Genomic DNA, 25,152 nt, shown 5'->3' with positions numbered 1-25,152 from the left:
CCATTTGTTAATGTTTGACAAACTGAACTGTTATTTACATTTTAGCCACTAGTACTATATTTCAGTCAAGGACATGTTATGAGAATGTCATTCAGACATTCTGTTTACTTAACCAAAATATACATGCTAAACTGAAGATAAAGGCCTTACCTTAAAAAGGTAAATCTGCTTTGACTAAATTATAACTCTATAAATTTATTATTTGTACACTTACAGAAAAAAAAGAAAATATTTTTAGGCACACACTAACTGTATAAGTAAAATGATATTCTTGATAACTTTTTTAAGATTGACTTACCTTTATAAATTCAATTAGGGTAGTATATATATGTGCACCCTTTGGGAAAAAAAAGCAACTACCAGGGCTTAGTTCATGAAAGAAAAATAATTCCTGTTCCTGAAAAAGAAAAAGCACAACTTCATAATACTAACCAAACACTAAAACAAGGTGATGTTGTGGGGAGGGAGGAGAAAATATATTGGTATTTTTTAAAGTTTCACACCCTCAAAATAGAGTAAATATGCCCAGTTAATTTAAGATTTAAATTAGTTTAAATCAAATTAAAAAAAAAAAAAAAGCAGTATTTCTGTGTGTTCTACAACAGAATATAATAAAAAAATATACAAACTGATATACTACTATTAACCACACTGGTCTGACAAGATTAAATCTAAATCATAAAAAAACTGAAATTAAAATTTAAATATAAATTAAGAGAAATTAAATGGTAAAACAACAGGATATCTTGTCATTCCGGCATTTTCAGTTTTGGTTTGTTGGGCCAATGTGATCTGCAGTATATCAGTTGATATCTTTTTTTATTACCTACTGTTGTTTGACACACACACACACAGAAACAAGCCCACTAATTGGTTATGAGTAGGTTGTTGGCCCTTATGGTTATTTCTTATAGATAAAATCCATAATTCAATTAACACACTTAGACAAAGGGCATGTGGAAGTAGTCTGTAACAATTATAAGAAGACTACTTCCACATGCCCTTTGTCTAATATGAAAGTACCAGTGTGAAACTGTTTGCTGCATGTCACTAACTTCAAGTGATCCTTTATTGACTGGTCATTCTGTATCCCTTGTCTGGTGGCCCATCACTACATTCACTTATTCAGATTTATCACAACTATTAAAATTCCTGTGTTATCAGTTTATTTAATATCTGAACAGCTTTTATAGAGGGTTTCATAACATGTGGGCTGATAAAAAAAAAAAAGGAAAAAAAAAGAAAGACTATGCAAACTGAATCTAGCATGAATAAACATTTTACTAGGTATGTGTCTGCTTATTCTTATTTATTACTTTATATTTTATCATGAAAATCCACAGGTATAGCTCCATCAGAATATGATACAAGTTTCATTGATTTTAGGTACAGGTCCAGAATCTGAAAGTACAACCCACATGTTATGAAATGCTCTGTGTGTGGAGGGGGGGGGGGATGGGTAATTAATATAAGTTTTGTTTATAAAAAAATTAGAAACACTGTTTCTAACAATAATAATCATCAAACAAAAATTAAAAGCAATTAATTTATCTTAATGAATGACTTATTCAAAGAATTTTTCTTTTAGGGAATGACTATTCTTTTAATTAGTGAAATATATATTATAAAAACTACATTTTTTTCAACAGCTGATATGCCTGGAAATGCTACCTATGGGGCACGTCCATTAAAATAACTTTTACAAAGTATAGATATTCCATCTACAAAATTTATGTGATATATTTATTAGCTCAGCATTATGTATGTATGCAACACTCAAACTGGAACAGCAATAACATTTTATACTTATTTTAATAACATTAATGATTAATTAATTAATTTAATTAATGCTAGTTTAATGAATTTTTAATAAATGTAAGAATTAAAAAATTATTTTTACATATGGAAATAAATTCTTTTCAAATAGATCCACTTCTATGAACTTACACGTCCAATTTTTCTGTGATCACGTTTTGCTGCTTCTTCCTGAAATTTCTGCCATTCTTTAAGTTGTTTATTATCAGGAAAAGATATCCCATACACTCTTTGTAAAGACTCGGCATCGGCTTTTCCTTCCCAATAACTAGATGAACTCTATTAAGGGGAGAAAAAACTGAGCATCTTCCAAGACCACATTAGATTAAATTCTTAAACTGAGAATTAAGATATGCACTATGAATAGAAATGTTACAATAATTCAAATGGGGGGGGGGAAGTATACTGAAACTGGTTCATGCTGCAAAAAAGACTGTTCTAATCAGAAAAAAGCATTTGTCATATGGTGAATTGAAATCCTATGCTAAAATGGTTGTTTAGTTAAGCCAATATTTTTGAAGCATGATCTGTATTAAGATATAAAATGTCTATTGAAAGTTTATCTTTTCTGAACTTTATGCTGTACTTATAAACAAATGGTATGCAAAAATATATTCTACCATTTTATTTTTTAAAAAGATCTTGATTATCTGTTAAAGACATGGACACTAGAAAACTCAATTAAAGTCTACTTAAACAATCTGAACCTGTGTTTGTTAAAGTATGGAAACCATAGATCAGATCTGGACAAAGATGGCATAAATATCTTTCTTAAAAGTTTTTTCTTTTAAGTTATGCACTGTTTTAGTTTGTCTAATTCATTTAAAGTTTACTGCAGAAATTATCTGGGACTGTTAACTTAAGAGGGAATATTTTTGGAAAGTAAAACATTAAAACATATAAAGAACGAATCCCCACAATGAAACATGCTGAGCAACATAGTGAGATCTAATATTCGTTAAATTTCAATGGCAGAGCCTTAAAATGGCATTCACGGGGTGGACACTGGATAGTCCACCAGACCAAATGTATTGCTAATTCTTTAGAAGGCATCTCTGGATCAGCTAGTGTATAGTCTTGCAGCCTCCACAATGGCAGCCAGTTACTAGAGGAAGGCATAACAGTGTGTGCAGGAAGCACTATCAAAAACCTGTCAAGGACCTGTCAAGGTATGTCCTTGCCAGAAATTTCATTAATTTGTGTTCTCCCTCTCTATATATATAGCTTATCTAGTCAATGCACCATGAATAGTCAAACTAATAGAAAAAATACCTATTAGTAAGCTATCTAACATACAATTAACTTCCTCGTACATTTCACAAATATACATAATCTTCTTTCTACCTACAATTTGCCAAGCCCCACTTACTATTTTACAGAATCTGAATTAACAATTGCCTCAACCATCAACCATTCATTTCAATTGCCCTAATTATTTACTCAATGATTCCTTTCACTTCAAATGTGGTACTTGTCAGATACTTTTTAATCTAGAGCCTACTTTTTATTTTTAATCTCCTCTAGTTTAAAATCTCTTTACTTCATTCTGTCAAATTCATCTTTTGCCTCCATCATTCTCTCAACACTATATATCACTCAGAACTTTTTAACTTCCTTTCTTTGAAATTTGACTTTCTCCAACCTAAATTTCTTAATAGTGAGGTAAGTTTCCTTGGTGATTTTAATGCTGACGACTCCAGGTGGCTCCAATTTTCTAGCTATATGGATCCAAAGTTGATAAGGCTTTTACAATTAATAATGACTTTGCATAGCTTATTTAACTATCAGAGCACTATACAATCCTAGCCACCCAATACTATTGATCTTTTCCTCACCAATAACCCTTCAAGTGACTTCAAGGTATTCCACCAGTTCACAACATGGTGAGTTTTTTTATTTCAATACAGTCTCTCTCTCCCTCTCTCTCTCATTCTGAGCCTTGTGTCATTTTGCATTACTAGAATGCAAAATGGTAACATCTACGTGATTTCTATTCTCTTTTACTTGTATGGATTACTGCTTTAAATATTACAATCATAATGTTTGCTCAAATCACATCAGTGAAATTATTCTTGTAGGGATGAAATCCTTTATTCTGCATTCTAGTTTAAAATCTTGTCCTTCATCTAAACCTTGATTTTCCAATAAATGTACCCGGGGTGTTCAAGATAAGTGTCACATATTACAATTGGCTTGTATCCAAATCCCCAGCTTCCTATCTGCCAACACTAAAGCTCAACAATTGCAAAACAGTTATTAATCAATCCAAACTTTATTCAGTTCTGGGGGCCCTTCAATGTGATGTCTAGGCATCTATCACAGGGCAGATGACCTGCCAGACATCCCCTTCCCAATGCTTCTGTTCATTCCCCCCATACTTCCAAATAAAAATTCTTAAGTCTATACTGGTAATTACATACAGCTATAAACACATTCAGTATGGACCAAATGTGTTTATAGCTGTATTTGAACACCAAAGCTGAATTTCAAGGAATATATCCCAATTTACCAATTCCCAAATATTTTTTACAATTACTTTACTTTGCAAATTGTGAATAGCCTGACACATTATATTTCGTCATTTGTTGAAAAATAGTTGAAATCAATCCAGTTTGGTGTATAGTGTGGAGATTTCAACCTCTGAGCAATGAAGTCCTTACAGTCCTGCAAGGGCAGTCATTTGAGGTAACTTTATTAATAACATGAAATCTGGGCCAAAACCTATCTCCAAACCCTTTCATTAACAGCCCAAAATTAGCAAGCAGACATTGCATATCAGAAATCAATTTGAAAAAGCAATTTTTGTCAATAGCATCATTAACTTTACAAGAACTCATATGTAAAGCTGATTGATATCAGCATTAGCAAATGATGAAAGAAAGCAAGCTTATACAGCATCAACCAAAAAAAAACCTGACATCTCCCATTTCACTTATTCATTCCCTCCAATAATTTATCGAGTTCTTCCTTGAATTTATTTTAAACTATCAACTTCCACAACAACAGATGGAAGTTTGTCCCAGAAATCAAACACTTGCTAACTAAAGGCAAATTTCCACACATCTATTCTACAACTGTCCTTCCTCCACATTCATTGGGTAAATTCATATATCATTGACAAAACCTTATGAGCTGTCCTGGCAGCCTGTCTGCATTGCTCTGGGAACTTCATATCTGATTGCACAATTACTCCAGGTCTTTTTCATTTTCCACTACCCTAAGTGCAGTACCACACAGTTGGTACATTGTTCTGGGGTTACTACTACCCATATGCAGTACTTTGCATTTATCAATGTCAAACTTCAGTTGCAATTTCTCAGCCCATTTGCCTAACTTTTCTAGATTTTGTTTCAGTAGCATACTGTCATAAATGTCATTAACCACCCTGCCAACTTTTGTTATCAGCTGCAAACTTGGACATTAAGCCAGATATGCCTCCATCAATATCACTGATACATACAGAAAACAACAATGAGCCCAACACCTAACCCTGGGGGGACTCCACCAATAACGTTAGTCCATGAAGAGTAATGTCCATTGATTACCACTCTGTCTTCTCTCACTCAACCATCCCTTTATCCATAGCAGTAACTTGCCCTTAATGCCACATTGCTCCTATTTGTACAACAGACTTATGTTCAACAGTACCAAAAGCTTCCCTGAAATCCAAGTATATGCTATCAAAATAATTTTTGCTTCCAGTTCCTTTGTGACCACATCACGGTAATTGATCACATTGGTCAAACAAGATTTCCCCTCAACAAACCAGAGTATTTCTTAGTTGGCATGGAAAGCCTAGTAGCTTCTATGATTAATTCCTTGAACAATTCCCATTTAGAATTTGCTGACAGTAACATCATCAGCTAGTCCCACTGTATAGAATTTAAAAACTGAGATCACTGTAGTCACCTTTAATAAAGCAAAAACCCTTCCCTTTACCCTTGATAATTGTTACATCTTTATGTAAATCCCAAATCGATACACTGTGATCACTGCTACCTAGTGTTCTTTTATCTGCAGATTCTTAATGCATGAATAATCACTGCTGATAATCAGATCAAGAGTATTACTCCCTCTTGTAGAAACTAGTCATCCAATAAATCCACAAAAGTCTTGCTAGTTTGTGAGTGACCCACTCACAAGTTTCAGTGAACATCTGGAAAGTTACAATCTCCCATTATAAGGCAGTCTTGATTTACTGGCCCACTATTTCTTGTAAGATAATCTTGTAATAACTGAGAGTAAAGTGGAGGAGAATTGTTGAAGATAAACACAAGAAAGACACCTGGGGTGGACGTGATCTATCCAGTTATATTAAAGGAGGCAGCAAAGGAAGTAAGCAAACCCTTAGCCATAATTATGAGAGCTTCCCTGGACTCAGAGGAGGTACCCATAGACTGCAGATGTGCAAATGTTATTTCACAAAGGAGGATCAAAGGCTGACACAAGTAATTATAGACCTGTGAGTTTAACTTCTGTTCCAGGAAAATTAATGGAGGCACTGGTTAAAGAAGCACTGCAGGATCATCTAGACAAGACTTCAGTTATAGCTCAGACACAGCATGGTTTTGTTAAGGGAAAGTCTTGCCTGACCAATTTGATTGGATACTATGATGCAGTCACAAAAGAACTGGATGCAGGGAATAACTTTGATGTTATATATTTGGATCTTAGAAAGGCTTTTGATACTGTTGCACATGGAAGACTGCTGCACAAATTGGAGCAGTGTGGCATTGGAGGCAAATTGCTGCTATGGATAAAGGGATGGTTGAAGGGGAGAAGACAGAGTGGTAATCAATGGACATTGCTCATCGTGGATTAATGTTATTAGTGGAGTCCCTCAGGGTTCAGTGTTGGGTCCATTATTGTTTTCTGTATTTATAAATGATATTGATGATGGAATATCAATCTTAATGTCCAAGTTTGCAGACGATACAAAGGTTGGCAGGGTTGTTAAGGACACTACTGATGCTATGCTGCTGCAACAGGATCTGGAAAGGTTGAGCAGATGGGCCTCAAGAGTAGCTCATGGTGTCTTGTCAATGATATACAGGAATTTTTCTAGCAGGGATAAGGAGGTGATTATTCCCTTGTATAAGGCAATGGTCAGGCCACACCTTGAGTACTGTATACAGGTCTGGAGGCCTCATTTCAAGAAGGATGTAGAGCTGCTGGAACGAGTACAGAGAAGGGCAACAAGATTAGTGAATGGAACAAAGGGTTGCTCTTACAAAGAAAGGCTTAAGTTTTGCAAATTACGGTGTCTGGAGACTAGGCACTGGCGAGGTGATCTGATAGAGGTGTATAAAGCCTTGAATGGTTTGAGCATGCTCAATGCCGATGGAATTCTTCCTCTTCCTCGGAATAATCACCTGAGAGGGCATAAATTCAGATTGAGGAAAGACAGATGTAGGATAGATGTGCGGAAATTTGCCTTTAGCCAGCAGGTAGTTGGTTGGTGGAACAGACTTCCATCCCTTATTGTGGAAGTTGATAGCCTAAATAAATTTAAGTCTCAGCTGGACAGGGATTTCGAATGAATAGAGGGGTAAAATGGAAGTTTTTTTTTTTTTTTGGCTGATGCTGCATAAGCTTGCTTTCTTGCATCATATGCTACTAATGCTAATTTCTCTGTATAACTGTTCACTGCACTACTCAGAGTCATTCAGCCTATAACACACTCCTACTCTCATTTTTGCTTTCCCAATGCTTATCTTACACCAAACTGACTCAACGTTGCACTGGCTATTCATGTCAACTGGATACACTCCTTAGATTTTAAGTGCCTCTTAACTAAGTGCGTAATCTCCCCCCCCCCCCCCTCATCCTGTGTGTCCTTTCTGTATGTCTGCGTGGGTAGCACAGTGGTATCATCACCGTCCTCCCCACACCAGGTGGAAAAGGCCCAGGTTCGAATCCCATCATTGAGACGAGGAACTTTAGTGGGCTTTTTTCACTCTGTGGCTGAGTTAGTCTCATGCGTAGATAGCAAGGTTTTTATCCTAGAAACTGGGGTTTTTTTTGACCAGAGAACATACGCAATTTACAGACAAAATACATATATGGGTATATCTTAGAAATAATGGATGGCCCTAATATAATAATTTGATTTGTCCTTTCTGTATGGCCCAGGTGTCAGAGTGATTTGACTAGAAGTTAGTTTTTTGCAAGGCAAATTTTGTGTTTTTGTCACAGTATCTGACAATTTCCTTGCTTTTTTCTCTGCTGCTCAACTACTCTGAAGAGCTCTATCTCCAAGTGGTCTGGTCTGGGCTGGGCAGTTGGAGGCAACTCCAGCTGGCAGAGTGAGCTATTTTTGGTAAACCTTTCAAAATTTCGTGTTTAATTATTTTGGGTTTTGCTTTGTGTTATTTGTTTGAGCTCTCATATCATTCTAGTATTAATATTAAGTTAATTTTAAGTTAGATTATTATTAGTGATAATTTTGTTTGTGTTCCTGGTTTTGTATTATGGCATCAAAGAGGGTTATCTCCTTAGATCCCCGGAAGGGGGAATAAGAGGAGGATGATGAGGTGGAGGTGGTGAGTGATATTCCAAGACGTGGAGACCCAGTAGTGAGGCTACAAGATCTGGTACGGGAAGAACAGAGTGATGCTTCTGGGCCCAGTATAGAAGATCAGAGTAAAAAGAAGCCAAAAAGAAGACCTAAACTGCCATCAATAACAGTGATGAAGGCAGAAGAAGAAGAGGTTGTCAGTGATGCTTGCACAAAGAGGGTGTTGTGAACATGAGCTACGGGTACAGTGAAAGATGTGCAGAAAACCTCACGGGAGCAACCCGTGATAAAAGAACCACTAGTTTTGCTTTTTCATTATACAGCTGTGATGGATGTAGCTCATCTATGAGCTACATCCATCACAGGTTACTCTTGTGATAGACTTAGCTGAAATTGCTTCTTCCCCAAGTGTGAAGAAGCAATTTCAGTTTCTTCTTCCCCAAGTGGGGTTGGGGAGCTACTAGAGGTTAAGGTGAGTTTAAGAACTTTAATCCTAGGGCAAGAATTGCTGAATAGGGTTATAGAAGAGGTGCTGACTTTGTGGGATCGTCTGGACGATGTCCTCCAAAATACAATCTTGGAAAATACTGTGTTAAAGGCAAAGCTGGAGACCAAGCCTGTGGGGAGATAACCTGCAGTGAGGACTTATTCTGAGGTTGCAATGTCAATCCCAGAGCAAAAGACAAAATCAAAGCCAAAGGGAAACCAGACTTTAATTTCATTATTCAGACTCCTGGTGAGATCAGGCGAGTTCTGATCTCTCAATCTACAGTTTTTGTAAATTGGAGCTCCCACAGGGTGAGGGATCTCATCGTCCCTACTCAGTGTTTTGGATGCATGGCATTTGCCCATGTAGTGAAGCATTGTAGGGGTGAGTCATTCTGTGGTCACTGCTCTAGGAAAGGTCACTCTTATAGAGACTGTGAGAATCAGGATTCTCCTAAATGTGTTAACTGCTGGAGGAGGAAGGTTCCCTCTGCCCATTCTGCAGCTGATAAGATGTGCCCAAAATATGCGTGGGCATTAGACATCATAAAGCGAAGAACGGATTATGGAGAGTAAGAAAGGTTACTCCATAATGCAGATAAATGGTCAGAGCTATGAACGTAATTTCAGTTGGCACTGAGAAGGGAGTTGATCTGGTGTTGTTCCAAGAGCCGTATGTACTACAGAATAAGGTGGTCAGTTATCCAAAGAGATGGTGGTGACAGCCCCTTGATCCCCATCTTCAGCAATTATAATATCTCATCCAGACCTGACAGTTACTGTGATCTCATCACTGTGCACAGAGTGTGGTGTATGTGTTGAAATGATTGGGGGAATAGGGAGGGTGTATCTGATATTGTTATATTGTAGACCATCAGAGTACATGGAGATTTTCATTCGATAGCTTGAGCAGGCTGTGCGAACACCGGGTCAAGCTCACCTGATGGTCGGTATGGGTGTTAATGCTGGATCTATTCTTTGGGGGTGGCCAGGGCTCTGAAAGAGGACAAGACCTGGAGGAGTTTCTGGCTGCCTCTGAGATGGTGGTTATCAATGATCTGGAGCAACTGCCGACCTTTTCATCTGTGATTGGAGAATCTTATATTGATGTCACATTGTGCTCTAGATCCATTTTGAGATCAGTAAAAGGTTGGAAAGTGCATGAGCACTTAACGACCAGTGATCACCTACAATATTATAACGGAGCTTCCAATGAAATATTGGAAGGAGACCGAAGGTTCTCAACATGAGGTACAGACTGGGTGAGGTTTCTTGCTCTGTGGCTGTCTTCAATAGACCGGTGTCAACAGTGGCATGATCTGTCTGCGACAGAGAAAGCCAATTTGGTTATTAATGTGCTAAAAGATGTGAGCAGCATTTGTCTCCGAAAGAAGCGCCGACCTCAGAGATCAGTGCCGTGATCGATTGCAGAACTGACCCGTATGAAGCGAGAGGTGCAGAGTGCTCACAAGAAATATCAAAGGGAGAGAAGGAACTTTTCTTCCAGGATTGTGAGTGAACTTAAGAGACAATATCAGGCTAAAAGAAATTTATATACCAGGAAAATATTATGTAAGAAGGCTTCGTGGAAAAATTTATAAGGTTTATAAGATTCATCATAACTGACATCACCTCACCGTCCGAGAAAATCTATGGCGGTGAGGTGATGTCCACGATGATGGTATCGGATTGTGAGACCTTGGGGTGGGTGGATTCTGTCTCTTGTTTGTTGGATGGTTTGTTCTTGCAGAACACTGCGGATGATGAACAAGTTAAAATTGTTCAAGATAATCAGAATTATGATACTGAGGAAAGCGAGCCTCCCTTCTCTCCCGTTGAGCTTGAGTTGGCAGTACAGCAAACCAGAGATGGTAAGGCTCCAGGACTTGACCTAATTGAAACTGGTGTGGTTAAGTAGGTTTGTCAGGATAGTCCTGATGTCATATTCGATGTATTTAATTCCTGCCTTCAGGACGGAGTTTTCCCCTCCAGTCTGGAAGAAGGCAGTGTTGAGGGTTATTCTCAAAAGTCCTGAGAAGCCCATGAGCGAGCCTTATTCATATCGGACAATAGCCTTGTTGCCCGCTGTTGGTAAGTTGCTGGAGCGACTGGTGGCCTGCTATTCTCAGGGGCTGGCAGCCAGCAATCAATATGGGTGGCTCCTTTTCAGAGGATACTATTAGCCACTTGATAAGGTACACAAATGAACAGTCTGGTCGATATGTCCTGAGCTTGTTCATGGACTTTAGGGGGTGTTTGATGCCCTTTGGTGGGACAGTGTTCTGCACAGGGCTAGAGCATCCCTCTGTCCAGAAAACTTACACCATCTTCTGAAGGCCTATCTTCATGGAAGGCAGGTAATGATAAGGACTCTGTTTATCGAATGTGAGAAAGCAGTCCAAAGAGGCTGCCCACAGGGTTCAGCCCTGGGGCCTACTCTCTGGAATTGGGTACTAGATGAGTACTTTAAGATGCAGCATGTGGATGGCATGCACATCATAGCTTATGCAGACAATGTTGTGGAGATTCACGCTGATTGTTAGAGGATCAGACAGAGGCTTCTCTGGCTCAGTTTTTGGACTGGGCAAGTCTGCAAAAGCTACAAGTCTCTGATGAGAAATCCATTGCCGTTCTCCTGAGGGGACACCTCAGTTGGACCAGACCACCGATTTGCCACACTGGAGGTTTTTTTCTTAAAGTGGTGAAGAAAACAATGTACCTGGGTGTTGTCCTAGGGAAGCGAATAACCTTTGTAGTGCATGCTACATATACTATACAGACAAAGCAAAACAGTTGTATACCAAGCTCCAGCAAGTGACTGGCATAGATTGGGGCATAAAGGGGGCACCCTCCACCTCCTTTATGATAACATCTTTATCCCGATCTTGACTTATGCAGGTGCCTCCGTAGCCAGGTGGGAAGGAGCAGCAGTGCGTAGCACACGCTTCTTGATTAGACCGGGGTTCGAGCCCGTCACCACCAAATACGGAGGATGCGGGAAGGTCATGGAATGACCACCGCATATCCCGGAGCAATATGGCCTTAGTTGCTAATGCTCCTAAAAACCAAATAACAACAACAATTGACTTACGCAGCTGGGGCTTGGGGAGGGTCAAATGAACATTCACATGTCCAAAGGATCTTGTCTTCTGCACAAAGGTTTGCTCTTCCGGGGATCACCAGGGCTTGCAGGACTGTGGCTACTGACTCATTATGCGTTCTCGCTGGTAAAATGCCAGCTGAATTGGTAGTGACTCGGTATGCCTTGCGATATGCCCTAAGTGAGGAATCTCTAGATAGATTTTTGGCATCAAGTCGTGCCCGGTGGGGCAGGCTGCATCAATGCTCAACTTGTCATCTGAACAAAGGAGAGTCAGTGATGAATTGGGAGCCATCTGGCAAATGCAGTGGACCAATTCTGAGAAGGGTCGACATTTATATGCCTTCAGTTCATGTAGTGAGCCGGGAAAGATGTTCCTGGCCTCAGTTTGGGCTTGAGCTGTTCTTACTGGACATGGCCTGAAGTCAAGGTTGTTTCAGTTGGGGTTGTCGTTGATGAAGTTATGTGCTTGCGGGGAGCGGGAGCCTGGCCTCCATATGCTGCTCAAGTGTCCGATGTATGAGGACCTTAGAGCGAGACTGGAACAAGGGATGCTCGCTCTCACAGAAAATAATTTGGTACAATTGTTTAATGATCATAACAGTTTTTGTTACTTTGTAGAGTTTTCAAAATACGCTTATATTAGAAGTAGGACGATGCCTGGCTGGTAGTAGTGATCTACCTTCTGGTGGTGGGGACGGTAACTTGTGGTGGGGATGATAGTCCCATCCCCACCGAGAGGCCAAATGGTCGAGATTATTAATAATTAATTGTTTGTAATTTGAGTTGGTCTTATATTTTCAGTTGAAATAACCTACTGGATTGGTAGTAAGAAGAAAATACAAATGAGAACTAAGTCGCATATGGGTGAAAACCAGGGAGGCGACTTGGGATGGAAGCTCACTCAAATGACAAATGTCCTTTCTGTATACATTGTACTCCCCATATTCAAATTCTGCATCCCTTATATCTGAGTGACACCACATCTCTGAAATCTCAACAATGTCTGCATTTGATGTCTTGGCCAGCACTTTAAATTCATAAAAGTTATTTACTATACTCCTAGCATTGGTGTACATGCAAGTATACCTACACCTGTTCTTACTCTTAGTTACCCTAACACATCCCATGTATTTACTTGTTTTTCGATAACTCCCAGCAGTTCATGATGAATCCTCAGAACCTTACTTTCAAGGCTGCTGCTCATTCCAATAGAAGCAGCACAAGGATCACTTTCACCTGTGCCTGTAGCTATTGTCAATCTATTAGTCTATGTATCCCCCTAAGCTAGCAGTTTTCCAACCCACCTAACACACCCTCAAGAGCATCAGCAAATATTCTTGCACCCCCTTCTATTTAAGTGTAACTCATCCCTGTAGAAGCACAGACCACACTGAGAAAAATTCTACCTTACGAGCCTTGCACAATCTCTCCAGGGCCAAATTGACTGATAACCCCCCCCCACATACTCCCTCCTATCATATCAGTGCAGAATTGTAGATGCTTTCAAATTTAACCCTAACCAGCAACTTTTTTTCAACATTTCCCTGTACATGTTAAGTCTGCAGATCTCCTACTCTTAATGTCATTAGTGCCAACGTGTACAACAATATCACCTTTTGTGCCCTTAAAAGATATCTGATCTACAATGTCATCAAATTTTTGCCCCTGGCAGACATACTCTGGTCCTATTCCACCTATCCTTTTCGCACAATATATTTCCCATTTCCCTGACAATAGAGGTACCAACAACGACTAGCTCCAGTGAGACCAGCACATTCTGTCTTGGTGGCTGCCGAAGTTAGAATGGTGTCCCAATATAAACTTTTGGGCCATTTTTTACTCCTTTAAATTCAGAGTTTTCAGCCATTGATGGCATACCCTCCCCCCACATGGGGACATATTAAAATCTTGAGGGAGGAAGGGAGTGTGTTTCAAAAAATGACAGTCAACAAAACAGTTGGTACATAATCCAATTATATAGAATTATAAGAGTGGGGTAGCGTATAGAACACAATGCCTGGATTGTGGAATTGTTATGTAGATGATAGTGTGGAGGATCAAAGATCATATAGGAAAACTTGTTGGTGCAATTAAAGAGCTAACTACAGATGATCAGCTAAAGCCGAATATTACTGGGAACAGGAACATGAAATTTTTTCCTGTGATAACAACTATCAATAACAAATCCCATCAAATCTTGTCTTTAAGTCTGTTGTCGGAGAGATGAAATCTGGTGCCCTTTCCTGGCTCTGAAGCCATTTCCATCTTATGAACAGATATAAAATATAATAAATTATACAGCAATATAAAAACATCTGCTTTATGCCTATAACTTTTATTGCTGATAACCAATTAAATGTTTCTGAAAATTTAAGTTTTCAGAAACATCTAATTTCTAACATCTATGATCATCTACAAAGAGCTTAGATGTTAGAAACATCTAAACTCATCACAGAAACAAGTTTTCATCCAATTCAGATTTTAACTGGTTTTCTTTTGGTATCTGTAATTTATATATTTTATTGTACTTTAACCTTCACAGGGTTTTGAGTTTATTTCACTAGAATTTATTTTTTTTTATTCCACTGAAATTTGTTCAGCATGACACAAGCTGATTTAATCTTCAGAGGGAATTGTTGGATATACAGTAAAATCCTGTTATACTGAACTTCTGGAGGGTGCATCAATCATTTTGTTTTATTGAAATTCAGGGATTTTCATTCTAATGAAAATCTCTGAAATCTATTTCAAAAGAATAAATGATAGAATAAAGAATAAAGATAAATTCTGCTGCACTTTTCTGATTTACAGATATTTAATTTCTACTTTATTTGACTTAAATATTAAAAAAATAAAATGATGAAATCCAAATACTTTTACTTTTTTACTTTTTTACTAAAAAAAGTAAAAAAGATTTTGTTCAAAGAATACCATTACAAAAGCATCTTTTATTTATAAAGAAATGTCATGTATTCAGAAATATATTACATTAGATAAAACTCATTTTTTGCATATTAATATATCAGTTTTCATTTTTTATGTTTTAACCAACATTAATATGAAAATTTAACTTTAATGTAATTGAAAATGTGGGTTCTCAGATTACTATAAATTTAATTTGATTGATATTAATTGATACATTTTTGTTGATACATCAATAAAACCACTTACAGGAATGTTTCTAGAGGAGAGGTTCCCAAAACTTTTATACCTTGCACCCCTACAATATTTCATAAATTTCATGCCCACTTCCAGAACAAGTGCAAATAAACAAATATGACATAAAATAAAATAAAATTTAGCTGAGTATACATATTTCATAAATTAATATATGTTTCAATATATAGCTGAGTATACATATTTCATAAATTAATATATGTTTCAATATACAGCTGCGTATACATATTTCATAAATTAATATATGTTTCAATATATTAATCTCAAAGATTGAAATACACTCATACCTGGATTAGTGGGATGGTTTTCCCATATTTTGTTTAAAAAAAAAGTTTCTTAAAAACATGTGGCCTCACCAAAAAACCCAATGTGCTGGCATGGTTTTATGAAACATTTTTTCACCTCACACTTTGGGAACATAACGAAACCTAAGCATTCCAAAGCATATGGGGGGGAAGTATTTTTTAAGTCTTGTTTTCACTGATAACCTACAGTTATTTACTTATATTTTTGGTATGTTTTCTTTTTTCAACTAAGCAATTTTTATTCACTCTCCCCAAAAGATAGAAAATAAGTGGCACCCAAATTTATCACTGCAAGTCATCTGATTTTTTTCCCCTCTTTCGTGGAACACAGGGACATTGTTGTTTTTGTGTTTTTATTAACCCCTATGGCACACCATTACCATTGTACCCAGAGGGGTTTTAAAAAAAGTAGAGTATATGTGATACCTAATTCTTCTGCCATCCTTTAAAACTTTTTTTTTTTTTTAAGTAAATCCTCCCATAGCCATACAAAGACCCAGTAATATTTTCATTGAAACATTATTTGTTGTAATGGGATTTTATTGTACTTACTTCAGTAAAATAACTAACATAAGACAAACAATATATAAGACCATGCTATTGTTCTGATTATATTTTGACCATGCTATTGTTCTGATTATATTTTGACCATGATATTGTTCTGATTATATTTTGACCATGATATTGTTCTGATTATATTTTGACCATGATATTGTTCTGAAATGCCATGTGAACTTGGCAAGTTCATACCACATTTCACAGTCACTTCCAATAATCTAACTATATTTTAGGTTTCTAAAAATAGTAAAATTATATTGCTTAATAATGTCCAATTATTATCCTAATATGAGAACTTTCATTTATGGAGAATTTTGTGCAAAATGTTTCTGTTATATGTGGGTATCCCAAAAGTAATGCACACTGTACATGTGCCCCTCACTCCATACACCTGCATGGCTGACATTTATCACAATAATAATTTGAAGTTTAATCTCAACATTAGTGTGCTTGAAACAAGAGTTCCTGCACTGAATGTTTATGTAGATGTTTTTAAAAATGGATGGCAATATTGCATTAGGTCAGATCACAGTTTCAGATCAAAGATATTTTATTTTTTATCAAAATTGAAATTTTGCATGGTAGAATTTCTAACACAAATTTATGAATTGCTGAATTCACAAATTTATGAACTGTGGTGAACCAACAGTAGATCGTAGCATGACTGATTTCAAGTTGGTCTCAAAGGTTTTTTCAAGGTCAGAATAGTGCTGAAGACAAGCAATGCTCAGGCAGACTGAGAACATCTACAGACAACACATCAGCAGTCATTATTACCACTATTTTGGAGGAAGAGAGACATATGACCTGTTGGTTTTGATTTTATTGGCGCATTAGCTACTAAGGCTATAATGCGCCCATATGACCTGTGAAGAAATAGCCAAAGAATTTAGAATACCGAAATCATCTGTTCACTGAATTTTAACTGAGGCCTTACAAAAATGACACAAACAATATGAGACCCATCAGAGTTCCATATCTGACAACAAAGCTTAAAGAAATTGCAACAGTCATGCACACATTACTGACATGGTGAAATTTTTAAGATGCATTGTTGCCACTGATGAGATATGAACACAACTTTGAACCTGAACTGGAGTCATAATCAGCTCAGTGGAAGTATCCATCTTTACCATGCCCCTCTAAATATCATTGGCAACAACCAAAGGTGAAACAAATAGTCATCATGGTCTACAATTACGAAAGAATTATTGCCGCTGATCATGTGCCACTTGGAAGATCAGTAAATAGACTACTGTGCAACGTTTCTTCATCAGAAATTACACAAAAAATTTGTCAGGAGTAGCCACAGATGTTGGAAGCTGGTGTGCTCATACATCATGACAACTCAAAACCCCATACTATAGCATTTACAGCTTGTTTTCACCATTCACAAATGGAATCACTATCTCAACCCCCTCCCATAGTTCTGATATAATCCTTGCAATTACAATCTACTTCTCAAGCTCAGGGAATGGTTGTGCAGACAAAGATTTCTGTCTTTAGAAGCACTGAGTGCAACTATGACCAATGCATCAGACAACTTATCTTCAGCAGACAATTAAAACAGCATTCAAAATTTACCCAAACATTGGAAAGTCATATGGCACGAAAGAGACTACACTAAAGGTCTTTAACGTAAAGTGCAGGGTTGTTAAAAAATTAAAGTATCCCTATGTAGAGTGCTCTGGAGTGAGTTCTAAGGCTCATACTGAAGAGAAATTTGGACAACAGGTACAATAAAGAATGCGCTCGACATTTATTGGGGGGAAAAAAAAATTTAGTTACAAAATTTGTCACTGTACGGTGTGGTGGCAATACAAATCACTTCAACAGCGCTACAATTGTTCAATGTGTCCTCTATTTTGGTCAACAACAATTTCCATTCAAAGAACAGCATTTTCTACAGCAGAACATAACATGTCAACTGGAATAGTCAGCACATGACATCTAATGCTGTCCTTCAGATCTGCCAGAGTTTGACATCCTTCCCAATACACTTGGTTCTTCAAAAAATCCCACAACCAGAAGTTGCATGGGGTGAGGTCTAGTGATCAGGGTGGCCAAAATGTCTGGAAACAATGGCTGATGACCCGTTTGTCTGTAAAGTGTTGTCTTAGCAATCTTTGGACACAACGGTGGATGTGGGGTGGCGCACTATCTTGCACGAATATGGTATCCTGAAGAAACCCACGTTGTTGCAGCTCTGGTATTGCGAAATTTGCCAATGTTTCACAATATCGCTGTCCAGTGATGGAACAGGTGCAGAGTCCAGTCGGTGTTACCTGTTCAAAAAAATATGGCTCAATCATGAATGTGGCCGTAAATCCACACCACACTGTCACTTTTGGAGAATGCAACAGGACCTCTTGGATAACTCTAGGGTTTTCTGTTGCCCAAATGCGACATTTGTGCGTATTCACTTGTCCAAATAAGCAGAAGTGGGCTTCATCACTCCAAAGGATGTTCCAAGGCCAAGTGATATCCACTGTCATTCGTGCCAGAAACTGAAGTGCGTATGTGAAATGAATATCTGCATCACCATGCTTTAGCTGCTGTAGCATGTGCATCTTGTAAGGATAGTACCGCAACACCTGACGCATTACTAGCCTTACAGTGGAATACCGCATGTCCACTTCACGAGAAACAGCTGGCACAATTGCGCTACCACATGGAGATTGACTTGATAAATTCACAGCAGCCATAGCCACATCTTCAACATGAGAGGAGTCCACTCATTTTCGACCTCTACCTGATTGAACACCAAGATATCCTGTCGCTTCAAATTTCGCAATCATTTTGCGGACAGCACAAACAGTCATAGGTCCACGCCTCATGCGCTTCTGATGCTGGAATTCTCTGATAGCCGCAGCTGCATTGTTGCTGTTCTGATAGTACAGCTTCACTAATAGCACCTTTTCCTGCAACGTTGTTGGCATTGCTGCTGTACTGCAAGCAAACATCTACTGTATGATTTTTAAGAGACTGCTTTGCTTTTATACAGTACAGTAGCGCTGAGTAGTGGCAGTGTGGCAATAACTTATGATTATGCAAATAAATTATTTGCATAATCGTAACTAAGATAATTATGCGCCATACAATGACACAGTGCCACACAGTGACAAATTTTGTAACTAATTTTTTTTCCCAATAAACGGCGAGCGCATTCTTTATTGTATCTATTGTCCAAATTTCTCTTCAGTATAAGCCTTAGAACTTGCTCCAGAGCCCTCTGCATAGGGATACTTTAATTTTAACAACCCTGTATGTTATAAAATAAATTCATTTTAAATTAGTTGCTTCTGTGCATTACTTCTGGGATAACTCTCATATTTTATACTTACCTAAGATTTATTTATTTATGGAGAATTTTATTCAAAATGTTTGCCATATTTTATGCTTATGAGGAGTAACCAAAAAGACTGGCAATAGTACTAAAATTTTGATATTAAGATGCTTGCCAGCTATTTGAATGAACCTCTTTTGAGGCAGTCTCCCTAACACACTGTATGCACCAATTCTAATGCTTTTGCAGCTTCTGAAAGCATTCCTGATAGGCTTCTTTTTGTGGAATATTCTTTTCTGAATAGTTTCCTCAGTCACTGCAAATGAATGGAAAATGCCAAGCATGTAGGGGCACTGTCATGATGGATCAATTCCCAGAAGGCCACTTTACCAGCCATTTTCTCCAAACAGTATTGTGCAATTACTGTAGAAATATTTGTAGTATTCCTGGCTCACTGTCTGACCATGCTGGAAAACTTTATAATGAACAATGCAAGTCAAAAAACACAGTAAGAATGATTTTCACATTTGATCAATATTGTCCTGCTTTTTTGGGCCTTGGAGAAGACTGAATCTTCCACTGAGAGAAATGGGCCTTTGTGTTCAAGACCATAGCCACACAAGCAGTTCTTCACCAGTAACGATGGAAGATTTGGTTTGGTTTGGTTTAGTTTTTTATGGCGCATTGGCAGCTAAGGCCATAATGCGCCAAGTCAGGAACGATGGAAGAAATAAAGTGTGTCAGCACACAGATGAAGACCCTAACATGTGAGAACTTGCAACTCTCTGTGATCACGTGAAGATGCATGGCACAAACATGGTTGAAATGCAAAGCATTCTCCAAATCTTGCTTTAAAACCGACACATCTCATAAAGAAATATCAATTTCACTTTGCAGATAGTTAAACATCAATCACTTCTGATTAAATCATGAACATGAGCAACTGTATCACTTGTTTCTGAAGTTTAAGGGTGGCCAGAACATGGATCATCTTCAATAGCTGTGTGGCATTCTTTAAACTTTGCAAATCATTAAAAAGCCTTGAAACAACAGTATCTCTGAAAGCTGTTTTCAACATTTTATGAATGTCTGTTGTGCTTTTCCCCAATTTGAAACAAAATTTGATGAAAATTTGCAGCTCATTAAAATCACTCATTTTTAAGTGTGAAGAAACACAAAATGCCTTCTGTCTAGATGTCACTAAATATGTTGAGACAAGTTCTAACTCTACAACATAATAATTTTAAGATACAAAGTCCCTGAATAATCACACATAGTTTGTGAGATTTTAAGTTCCTGCTTATATACTGGTGTGCAAAACTTAAGGACCAACACTATTTATAAAGGTTACAACCACAAAATCTTTACTTAAGGTACTCTTTACTGATGAGTAGATTCAGTCTCAGCAGCGATTCTGGACATCAGCTAATCTGGCGAGAGGGTGGCACACGATATCACCCTGTAAATATCACTGAAAGGGATCGATATGACTGTCAAGGTGTTCTTGTCTGGGGAGGCGTTATCTTGGATGGACGTACACAACTCCAGATACTGGAAGGTGGTACCGTAACCGGTGCACGCTACTGTATTGAGGTAATCCTTCCCCATGTGTATCTGTGCCGAGGTGCCATTGGCCCAGAGTTCTTATTTATGGATGATAATGCCCCACCCCATCACACTGCAGTTGTTGATATGCTTTTGGAAAGCGAGGACATTGTTCATATGGATTGGCCTGCCCGTTCCACCAATCTAAATCCCATCAAACACATATGGGACGCTCTGGGAAGACGCCCAGCGGCACGTCCGCACCCACCAGAAAATGTTCACCAGCTGAAAATGGCGCTGACAGAGGAATGGACAATGTTACCACAAGAACGCATCAACAACATTGTTCTAAGTATGGACAGGCAGTGCAAATCCTGCACTGACATTAGGGGTAGCCATATCACCTACTGAGGACCACCTCTTCCCTTTGTTCCATCTTTGGCAGTGATGCATCTGTATCATGACAGTCAGTGCTATGTTGCCATTTTTGAATAAAGTCCCTCTGTACCGTTTTGTTTCTGTTGTTGTGTCGGTGTTTTTTCCTTCATTTCTGTACCTCACTAGGTTCCTTTGGTATGCTATTCCCATATCCAGGCCAATCCTATGAGAAGCTACAGGTTAAAGCCTGACTGGTCATTAAATTTTGCACACCAGTGTGTTAGGGAAGAACTGCTCGTGTGTGTTCATTATTAAATAAACTTTATTTCTGTTAAAATTTATAGACCTGCTCCCATCTCGCTTTTTGGTATGCCCTCTGGTTTAAAATAATTTCTTTCCATATAAAAATATATTTTCTCGTTCACATATCACTGAAAGCATCTGTAATTATATGTCAGCAATATTTCAAATATTAAAATTTCTGTGCTCCAAAAACCTATATGCCATTTAAAACAGATTTTCATAAAAGATAGAATAAACTACTGTTCTTACCTTAGTTACCTGGAAGGATTTAATTTTTCCAGTATGTCTGACATGTGGTCCTCTACATAAATCAATCAATGGCCCACACCTTAAATTGAATGGGAAAAAAGTTAATCAAAAATGCTATAATTATAAAAGCTTTATTAAAAGGGAAAAAAAAATTTCTACTACAACTGCTCATCAAACAGAATATAAGATAATTCAATGCAGAAATTATAGCTCTTTAATTATTCTATTAAAGTAAGAGAGCAAAGTTTATTTTTTAACTTATGAGCCAATGAATTATGATCACCTAACTAGGTTGCTTCAGGCATATATATATAATGGCTTGTTTGTGCTCTGACATAGCTGTCATGAGATTATGAAACACTGAAGGATACAGCTTGTAACTGCACCACTGTAGTAGTGATAGCTTTGGATGCTGTACAATCCATTTAACTTCAGATTCTCAACAGAGATGAAATTTGGGTAGTTAGCCAGGGCCTATCTGAAGCATAAGCAAACTAGGCATGTCCAGGGCCCATATTTTGAGGGGGCCATAAATGGCAATGGACACAACTAAAATTGGTGATATCCTGTAGTTTGTTTTAAAAATAAACTTGTCTTCAAATAAAAAATACATTTTTTATCATATAACTATTTATGGGTGGCCATGTGCTAGTATATTTTCTTAGGCATGCCATAATAGCATGCTCCATCATTGATCAAGAGGGGTTGAAATACAGTAAATATCTTCAGACACCACCATTTTCGGAGAAGTATTTTCAACAAGCAGTTTTGAATGTGCTAAAAGATACTATATCAATGGTGAAACAACAAAAACAGACTTAATGTGCAAAATGTTCAGATAGACCAAAGCTGTCAGATATTGTTGTACTTGTATCAGAGGATCCAAAAACTCCAACCAAAATATTCTCCAGAATATGAAATTGCCAGTAATATTACTACTCTGTCCCCCCTTAGAGTTGATGCTTGGATGCAGTGGTCTTCAAATTTCTAAGTTAACAAAGCCCTAGTGCAGTGTCCAGATTGTGTGAATTGTTAACAAAGATTTTTTTTCTGAATTGGAGCAATTCAGAAAAAAGGGGGCTATGAATGTTTCACCATAGCTGAGCATTTTTCAGAGAGGGAGGAAGGATTTTTCATCACTATAAAAGGGTTTTTCCCAACAATAAAGACTATAACATGTCATGGTTGTACTTAAATGCAAGCATCAAAAAATCAGTTGAAAATCTTATTCATCTCTTCTTTCAGTTGCTGTTGAGGATGCTTCAGTCACTAGAGGAGCTAAATCATCCTTGGAAATGAAAATATGCAGTAATACTGAATTGTTGTAATTCTGGAGTGAACCTTCTCATGAGTCTCTTTCTCTCAAAATTATTCTGCAATACTTACATTTAAGTGCTCAGTGTGCCTTATTATGAATCACTGCTAGTAAAACAGTTGTGCTTTCGAAAGCTTCAAATTATTTAAAATGGTTTGTTTGTAATGCTTTACAATCTTTTTCGTTTTAGTATTTTATTATACTTAGTTTTTATGTATTTTATTTTATTAAAATTTCTTTTAGTAGGATGGCTTGCTATGTATTTTTAAACACTGAAAAAGGAGTTCAACAAAGATAACAATTGTTACTTTTGTTAACATCACATTCTGTGGTGGTCTAAAAATGTGTTAATTAGTAGTTATCTCTTCATGGAAATAATTCACAAAGGAAACTCAAAGTCAAGATTAGGGATTTGCGGTTTTTTCTGAATTTCGTGCAGAATAAACTGCAAATTCCTAATCGTTACATGCTATAGTATTATTTTGTGTTTAATAGTTTTGCCTACACAATTCTACAACCTTTCAAGGATTATACTGCTATAAACATCATATTGATTATATATATATATATACACAATAATACCTCGACTTACGCGGTTCTTGATTTTTTCGTTTGGTGTATATCTAAAATTAGCTTACCAGTGATTTGGAAGTCAAATCATAAAGCTTGGGTGACAGCTTCCATTTTTGAGGACTGGTTTGGTCACGACTTCATACCCGAAGTCGAACGTTATTGCAAGTCTAAACAGATTCCATTTAAAGTGATGCTTCTTACTGACAATGCACCCGGTCACCCTCCTGCCACCCTAATTAATTTCGACCACGTGTGAAAGTTGTGTTTTTGCCTCCAAACACAACCAGCTTGCTTCAACCGATGGACCAGGGAGTCATCAAAACATTCAAGGCTTACTACACGAGGCGTTCGTTTGCACGTCTGAATGAAGCTATGAGACAAAATAGTGAGATATTTGTTAAAGACTTTTGGAAACAATTCAATGTTTTAGATGCCGTAAGAATCATTGAAGAATCTTGGGATGATATTCACAAAAAAAAAACATTGAATGGTGTCTGGAATAAACTTTGTCCATTTTTTTTCAAAAACGAGACGAAAACAATGCCAGAAACTGATCATGTCGCTGACGTGATAGAAGAAGTTGTTAATCTTGCCGGGTAATTAGATTTGGAAGTCAATGGTGATGATGTCAACGAGCTGTTGGATTCACATAGTCAGGAGCTGACAATGAATGAGCTCATAGAGATGCGTGAGCAAAACGTCACTGAAGTATCCGACACTTCAGACCCAGTTCCACCAGAAAAGCACATGACAATTGCAATCTTCACAGAAGGTCTCAGCTCAATTGAAAAGGGCTTAAAAATTTTAGAAAACAGACTCCAACAAAGAACGCGTTATAGCTACAAAGCAAGGAATAAAAAAATTATTAGCTTGCTACGAAGAAATTCTGCACGAAAAAAAGAATGTGCTGTGTCGTCAGACGAATTTGTTAGATTTTATGAAGCCATCGACATCGAAATAACTTTTTCACGTAACTCATTTATTTTTTTTAATACATATTTTGTATTAACATGTATAAAGAACTGCAATTTTATTAAATATTTTTCTTTTAAACTAGTGTTTTTGTTAGTCCTTGGTCCCAATTAAACAAAATTTATATGTATTTATATGCAAAGTTGTATCCCGACTTACGCGAATTCAACTTGAGCAATTTTCGTCGGACCCACCTATCGCGTAACGTCAGGGTATTACTGTATATATATAAAATCAAAGTAATCAATTTCCATGGAAAACAAGCACATACAAACTTAATTGAATATAATTCATACAGAGGTCACTGTGTGAATATATTGAATACTGCATGAATATACTCTCACTGCATAAGAGTGTTATTATTGGTTGGCAGGAGTGTTATTATTGGTTGTGAACTAGAAGAAAAGACCACTATAGTGGTCTTTTCTTCTAGTTCACTATAGTGGCCTTTTCTTCTAGTTCACTATAGTGGTCTTTTCTTCTAGTTCACAACCAATACCCTGAAGTGTCATACATTTTTTAATGTCTGTAGTGCTCCCAATTAAAACATTTTCTCACTTATATCACACA

The 25,152-nt window shown here is 37.4% G+C and overlaps 1 protein-coding gene across 2 annotated transcripts in view; it reads right to left on the bottom strand.

Moving 5' to 3' along the window:
- The window catches only part of ThrRS (threonine--tRNA ligase), a 236,872-nt gene that overhangs the window by 124,366 nt on the left and 87,354 nt on the right, over positions 1–25,152 (bottom strand). For both annotated transcript variants that reach the window (XM_090368570.1, XM_090368569.1), the window contains exons 7-9: positions 21,723–21,801; positions 1,948–2,094; positions 299–397 (exon numbers count right to left, since the gene is read on the bottom strand). In XM_090368570.1, coding sequence (XP_090224696.1) covers positions 299–397; positions 1,948–2,094; positions 21,723–21,801 — 325 coding nt within the window. The remainder of the gene's footprint in view (positions 1–298; positions 398–1,947; positions 2,095–21,722; positions 21,802–25,152) is intronic.

Source organism: Mastigoproctus giganteus, chromosome 2 (assembly GCF_048544385.1).
Source record: "Mastigoproctus giganteus isolate SK-2022 chromosome 2, ASM4854438v1, whole genome shotgun sequence".
NCBI classification, from domain to species: domain Eukaryota; kingdom Metazoa; phylum Arthropoda; class Arachnida; order Uropygi; family Thelyphonidae; genus Mastigoproctus; species Mastigoproctus giganteus.
Note: the sequence above shows the minus strand (reverse complement) of the source record. Positions and strands in the feature narration are given on the sequence as shown.